The sequence below is a fragment of the Pungitius pungitius genome, chromosome 12, assembly GCF_949316345.1.
Source record: "Pungitius pungitius chromosome 12, fPunPun2.1, whole genome shotgun sequence".
Taxonomy (NCBI): Eukaryota; Metazoa; Chordata; class Actinopteri; order Perciformes; family Gasterosteidae; genus Pungitius; species Pungitius pungitius.
Genome location: NC_084911.1, coordinates 16,819,598 through 16,827,057, shown reverse-complemented (window position 1 = coordinate 16,827,057; position 7,460 = coordinate 16,819,598). Strand labels below are relative to the sequence as shown.

General features: G+C 42.8%; 1 protein-coding gene across 2 annotated transcripts; it reads right to left on the bottom strand.

The window, feature by feature from the left end:
- Positions 1-636: 636 nt before the first annotated feature.
- On the bottom strand, positions 637-5,399 carry LOC119220263 (ornithine decarboxylase-like). 2 transcript variants are annotated; one of them, XM_037476141.2, is made up of 10 exons: positions 5,275-5,399; positions 4,996-5,117; positions 4,713-4,886; positions 4,452-4,624; positions 4,153-4,369; positions 2,203-2,286; positions 1,929-2,091; positions 1,765-1,857; positions 1,514-1,635; positions 637-1,427 (listed from the first exon to the last, which is right to left on the bottom strand). In XM_037476141.2, the coding sequence occupies exons 1-10, from the start codon at positions 5,384-5,386 to the stop codon at positions 1,170-1,172; spliced, it is 1,518 nt and encodes a 505-aa protein (XP_037332038.2). In that variant the 5' UTR covers positions 5,387-5,399; the 3' UTR covers positions 637-1,169. The 2 variants fall into 2 exon arrangements, with proteins under 2 accessions (XP_037332038.2, XP_062421891.1); XM_062565907.1 differs by having other exon boundaries at positions 637-1,635.
- Between the last annotated feature and the right edge of the window lie 2,061 nt (positions 5,400-7,460).

The window sequence follows — 7,460 nt, the reverse complement described above, 5'->3', positions numbered from 1 at the left end:
ATGTAATAGTGTTTACATTTTTGAAAGCTTCGAGCTGCTCTTTTGGTGTGAAAGTTTGAGAAACATGGAGGAAACGTTTGTGAAATATGTTTTAGCATTTGAGAAAAACTGTAATCTTCCTTCTTCAAACTTCAGCACGGAAGATTTTATGAATTGCTTTTTGTAATGTTTGATAAAAAGAAGTTCCAAGCCCAGCTGTTTTAGGAAATTACTAAACCTTTTCAAATGACATGCCAATATTCATGCTCCAATATTAAGAATCTAAGAATAGATAACGTATTGTTATTACCGTCCGTCATGGACCAATGGGTTTAGGATAGGGGGTATAGTTGGAATTCATGGGTTCACTTGAAAATGTATTGTAGACTTCAGATTCAATTTCAACTTGGTGACTTTGAGAGTTCAATTAAAGATACGGTCAATGACCATGTAATTGTATTCAAAAAACATTGTTCATGTTGTGTGTGTGATTTGGTTCTTAAGGAAAAGGAGGCAATAAAACAAGATTTTTTAAGGTTTACAGTAATTTATTTAAAATAAAATAGCTCTTTGGCTACAAATTAGTCAATTAAAGTTCAATAGGCAACATGGCTAGAATAGTACAAATAAAAGCTACCAATAAAATAAAATTAGACTTTCACCCATATAAAACTAAAACTCCCAATTATCAACCAGTTTAGAAATGCACAAACTGGTCTTGGACTACAATCTATCCACAACCATTAGAATAAACACCTTATCACACAAGCTGACTGCTTAAGAGAATGGCAAAGAAGAATTACAGACTAAAAAAAGCAACAATATTGTCACTTCTGTTAAGATCAGTACCCGGGTGTTATGACATATACCATTTGGACCATATTGGACGATTCGTTCTTTGGGTTTCAAGAATTTTCAACAGGATTTCTTAGCAAAGTTCCAAAAGTGTGACATGTATGTTACATGATCTGCAATGAAGGTGGAATAGAAAACAGTCAGTGCTAAAAATCATGACTGACTGACTAACTACATCACACACCATACAAGCAGGACAGGCAGACATGAACAACAGAACAGCATATTTCCACATCAGACATGTCCTCGACCACCACAAAGGCACTGTCACAGGGTCTGAGGTGTATTGCTCCAACAATGCATTGATAGAATGGATAGATAGAAGTGTTCCCAGGTCATTGGTGGAGGTGGTAGAAGGCAGAAAGGTTCAAAGTGTGCCACGTCTTAGCTGTCACAACAGGGTAAATGCGAGCTCTCTCAAAGCCGTTGAAGTCTGTGGATAAACAAATGGAGTAAGCGCCCATGTTGTCCACGAGAAGCCAGTCCCCCACATGCAGCTCAGGAATCCAGCACATCTCGGCCACTTTGTCGATGCTGTCGCAGGTCGGACCCCAGAGAACAGACCGGTATCTCTGCTCGCTGCTCTCAACAACCTGGGAAAGACAAACATTGAATGTACAAGTCTGCGCCACATCTGCTTTGTGGACTGTCGTTTTGAAGCCTTTATTGTGATATTTACCCTGTTCAGGTAGGGCTCAACCTGGGTGTGGGCAGCATCATTGATAAGGCAACTCAGGGAGCCGTACACTCCGTCATTGAGGTAGTACATCATTATTCTGTCAAGACTGTTGTCCACACCGTCTGCAAGACCAAAAACAAAAGAATCAAAGTCAATAAAATGACGAGATGAGATAGTTTTAACATAAATGAACATTAATAATCCTTCCTCTGGATTCTCGTCAATGAGTATTTAGAAGTCACTGTGCTTACTCTGAGGCTTGGCATGGACGTCTCCTGAAGCTGTCTCCTGATGTAGTGGTGCACTGCAATGGGGCGCCATCGCTCTCATCTGAGAGCTGTTACCTACACATTTTATTTAATTGTTTAATTCTGTGTCGATACGAACTACATTTAGAGCAATATCTATACATTACCGTTATGTTCCTTCCTATCAACCTCGATCACTCGCTTGGCAATGACGTTTGCTGCCAATGTGAAGGCTGAATCCACAAAGTAGCGGCCTGGTTCTGCAATAATCTGAACCCCACTGTCAGGCGGGAAGAACTCCTCCAGGGCTCCGTTAATAACTTCTGAAAACTGGGGAACAAGAAAATCATGATGGCTGTATAGCCAATTCCTCAGGTATACTCTTCTAAATACAGCTGCATAATTGGAGGGAAGACACGACACGTAAAATACTCTTTTTACCTCTTCAAATGTGACTTGACAGTCTTCTCTCCCAGAGAATCCTCCGCCAATATCCAAGAGACTCATCTGGAGGCCCAACGATTTCTGAAAAACACATAAGCATCACTGAGGCAACTTTGTGTGAGTGCGGAGCGCGGTTGTTTTCCAAACAGAGGGTTGGCGGTTTGATCCCAGGCTCGGCTGACCTGCATGTCAACGTGTCCTTGGGCAAGACACTTAACCCCAGCATTGCTCCTCTAGCTGCAACTACAGTGTGTGAATGTTACTGATGGGCAGGTGCCACTGTGTATGGTAGGTTCTGTCATCAGTGTATGAATGGGTGAATGATGTCATGTAGTGTTAAAGCACTTTGAGTGGTTAGAACTGAACTTTGAACTAGTTCATGTAGAAAGTGAACTTTCCCAACACTGCCAGACACACTTGCAGCGTCTCGTGATGATTCCCATTCGGTCCCCTATCATGAACCCACGTTCCCAACCCCGAGAGGTATGATGGCAATTTAGGACAGTGTCGGTCCTTTTTGATGCAATGCGGTTTAGTTTTTGATTAACATCCCCTTACGTACGCTAGAGTCGAGGATTGCATATGTAATTGGGCTTCTGTGGGAAAAGCCTTAGATAGAACTATTGCATTATGGGAATGACAGGACACGACTATAAGTCTCAGTCCGAGGTAAGGATGCCTCCGCTAAACTGATATCGTTATGTCAGGGAACACACTGTATAGCTAACCACACCATTGAGTTTCGCACCTTAGCGTTAGAGAGCGACTGAGACGAGGCTTCTGCACAAGCAGTATACGCTCGTGGACTGACTGAGACCATCAAGAATGAGATCCTCAATATAACTGTCTAGATGATCTGATTGCGCTGGCCATTCGAGTGGATATCAGGGGTTGGGAAAGGAAGAGAGAGAGACAGCGGGCGTTTTGTTCATCTCATCTGTCAGTCCAGGACCAGGGATGAAGCGGCGCATACTGCACCATCGAGCATGGCAAGCAGGACTAGACGACTAGCATCGTCTTTAGGTTTGTGCTAATTGATATTGGGCATCACCTAGCCAAAGGGACTACAGCATCTCTAGACGTGAGCAGGACGCTATGGAGAAATACACTCACCTAAAGGATTATTAGGAACACCATACTAATACTGTGTTTGACCCCCTTGCGCCTTCAGAACTGCCTTTGATCTACATGGCATTGATTCACCAAGGTGCTGAAAGCATTCTTTAGAAATGTTGGCCCATATTGATAGCATCTTGCAGTTGGTGGAGATTTGCATGATGCACATCCAGGGCACAAAGCTCCTGTTCCACCACGTCCCAAAGATGCTCTATTGGGTTGAGATCTGGTAACTGTGGGGGCCATTTTAGTACAGTGAACTCATTGTCATGCTCATGAAACCAATTTAAAATGATTGGAGCTTTGGGACATGGTGCCTTATCCTGCTGGAAGTAGTCATCAGAGGATGGGTACATGGTGACCATAGAGGGATGGACATTGAAGGGTTTTTTCATATTTTGGGGAGTTTTTCCTGTGCCGATGTGAGGGTTTCGGGACAGAGGATGTTGCATGTGTACAGACTGTAAAGCCCTCTGAGGCAAATTTGTAATTTGCGATTTTGGGGTATCCAAAATAAAATGAATTGAATTGAAATCCTCTTATTATTATAGTAACTATCTAGATTCACACACAAGTGAGACGAGCGAAGACAAGACTTATCAGAATTATACCTAGACAGATAGTATATTTCACAGTGTTCTCTAAAAAGAGAAATGTTGTCAGTGAGACCAGAGCAGCATTGACGATGAGACTCATGCTCAGATTTAGTCCGGCCAACGTGGCTTTGTTGAGATGTGTTGCATCTCAATCCCACCAATCCTCATCATAGCCTTTACCTCTATGTAAGTACATGTAGTTGTATGATGTTCCGTTGATGTGACCATGACTTACCCCCACCTCAAAGACACGTCTAGCGTCTCCAATGGCCTGCTTGAAAGCCAGACTTCCAGTGCACCCGCTGCCTACATGAAAGCTGACCCCAATGACCTCCAAGCCAAGCTCTGCAGCGCGTCCCAGCAGCTCACCAACCGACTCCAGTCGGGCACCAAACTTTAAACTGAGTCTTATCTTGGAGGCGGAGTCATCCACCGCTATGCGGAGTACCAATCTGGAAGAATTGATTCAAAAGAATGATTTGGTATGCTAACAATTAGACCCAGAGCAAAAAGCATCGGGAGGTGTTCACTTACTTGGCTTTGGCGTGACAAAGAGATATTTTGAGGAGTTCCTCCTCACTATCAAACGTCAATGTATTGACTCCATGAATACAGGCGTATTTGATGTGCGACAGCGCTTTGGTGGTGTGTGCGTAAATGATTCTATCGGGTTTCACTCCGAGGGACAGCACACGCTGCATCTCCACCTGTGATCGACCAAAGCGTGTTTCAAGTGACTTTTTCTGCAACAAAGAAACACAGAGCTGGATTCTACCTAAAACACTTCATGGGTACCTTGCTAGCACAGTCAAAACCCGTGTCCAGAGCCCTCATCATCCTCAGAACGGCTGCATCGTTGTTGCACTTCACCGCATAGAAAGGCTGGACTCGAGGCAAGTTTCTACACCACCTGAGGTGCATTTCATATATACTATCCAGGTTCGCAACATAGAACGCATCTTCCTTCTCCTAAACAAAAAGCAAAGTCAACACTTTTTATTAAATAGCACGTTTCAGAAAACCTTCAATTTCAGATGTTAGAGGCAAACCTCAGGAACATGATGTCTCTGATACTCACCGCTGAAACCAGCTCTTTTATTTTATGGTCTCGGAAATCTCTCATGGTCGTTAAATGTCCTAAAATGTCAATGCCATAGATCTCACGGGACAGAACAGCATCTACAACGGATCCTTTCTTAGCTTATGGTAGCAGGAAAAGAGAAAAGCATGAAATGAATGAACAAATATTGGTAATGCAAGGCTGGACAACAGAAAAAGTATTTTTTTTATGTGAATACAGTAGTCAAAATCTCATGCACATGAATATTCACACCTCAGATCACAATAAACATCTTACCATGGCTGATATGCGCCTCCATATCTTTCAACCTGTAAGATTCATTAGTAGTGCGCGTTGACGCACATCGAAGACTTCTTGACACGCGCTTTATACCTTCCATGGTTTCCATGCCACGAGCTGAAACTCTTAGCTCTAGAAAAAAAAAGAGCTGTTTATTCTAGTTGTTAATACAGTGGTACAAAGTACAATGTAAACAACTATAATAAGTGCTAACACCACTTCTCAAAGAGAATTACAGCCATCAAATATTTGTCTTGCAATTGACAGTTGTGAAGGTTAAACATCACTCCAATGAAGACATATTTTAAAGGTAACTCACTGCCGCTGGCTCATACCTTTTGTTGACATAGCTAATAGAGCGTGGAAATATGACAGATTGACTGATGTCGGGTTTTCTGATCCCTTGAAGTTGGTTGAGGAGAAGAATCCAACACGTCAATCAATGAAAGTTAATAAAGTTTTAAGAACATTTATTTAGAAGAAGAAAAGATACATGAACAAATCCCGTTCAGACTGGAGACCTTATATACCCCTTTCCCCGCCCTGAAAACTATTTTGAACAGCTTGTCCTAGACAGTTGAACAGGATGTTATTTGTATTTGGACTCTGTGCCAGTTTTGTTGCAGGTGCACTCGGCATATAGTGGTCTATCTTCAAGCTTCCTGCACCTGTCCATACCCCAGTTAGGGTTTGCCTTATATAGTCACAGCGTTATTTAGATGATGACAATGGTTAGTTACAACACTACACGCAAAGCAGAGAGAACCAAAATTCTTAAAATGGTACTAATCATTTTACCAAAATAAAGAAATGATAGAAGAGATTTATCCAGAGATAACATTAGTAGTAGTGGCAATGGAGGTCTCAGACTTCTTAACCTGAAAAAGGAAAACCACCATGACGTCAACGGTTCTTGTCCATGGCGATCTCCACCCAAATGGAGACTTAAGTTACACAAGGGTTAAAAGAACCTCAACATTCATAATAACAGTAGTCAATTGTCAATCTGGCTCGCTTTTAACATTAAGCACACTCCTGGTGGATGTCACAGGGAGCGCTGAGTCTGTTTTGAACTACTCCTTTTATGTTCTGCTTCTGGGTCCGTACTTGGCCCGTTACATCCGCTGTAGAACTCGCTTGCACAACTCTTTAAACAGCATACAGTCCTCATCCATCTATAAAAGATACCACCTCTGTGTTGCTACTTGCAAACATGGATCAATGAGACCTGAGGCAGAGAAGGAGAGCAAGAGGCCATTGCAGAGACACCCAAGGAAGAGGAGTTTGTATGCGTAGTGGAGGCGCTGCAGCAGCAAGAGGACAAAATAGAGCTCAGGTTTAGAGAAGAATGAAATTAGGGCAACAATTATTGACTATGTCCTCACCTTGTTATTTACAGAGGCTGGACAAAGGCTCCAGCCCATTCTAAGTAGGAGCACTGTGTCATCTATTGACAGGTTTTTTCGGAATTAGGGCCTAGGGGAACCGGAGCCCGGCATACACGAGAGTCTCCCCACCTCCCAAATAAAGACCAATGCTGCAGCGTTCTCGTTCACAATGATTATTTATTACAAGGACAAGGTCATGAACTCTCTTCAGGGTGAGCGTGGCCCAAAACAACAAATAAAACCATTTGTGCAGGTCCCCTACCTTTCCTAGAATACACGAACAAACAAAAAGGGCTTCTCACCCTCACTGACCTCCTTGCTAACCCCACCACCCAAAAATCCTCGAGGTGCAGCATGGCCCAGTTGGAAGCTGGAGAGACAGGAAAACAAGATCCCTCTTATACACCAACGTCCAATCAACCACAAAGAAATAAAAGGCACATCATAATCAAAAGTTTTTTCTTAGTGCTAAGTTAGAGAATCATTGGCCGGTTTTAGTTGAAGACTGCAAGGCCAGAGAGAGTCAGGAAGGTAGTTAGGGACACACCAAGCACCGTACAACACACACACATTTTGGTCGTTGTGTTTACATTACGATTAGAAGACCCTTAAATCGTATGTGACTGGGTCTTGTGTGGTGGGGAAAGAACCTGCTCCCCCTCAACACCAGTTTAGGGCCAATAGAAATCTTTCCTCTTCTGTGTTACGAGGGTTATAAAACATGATGTTCTTCCTGATTTTAGTTAGTTGCTCCTGCCTTTGCAAACGCAGCGCTGTTACTTGACCTGTGATCTG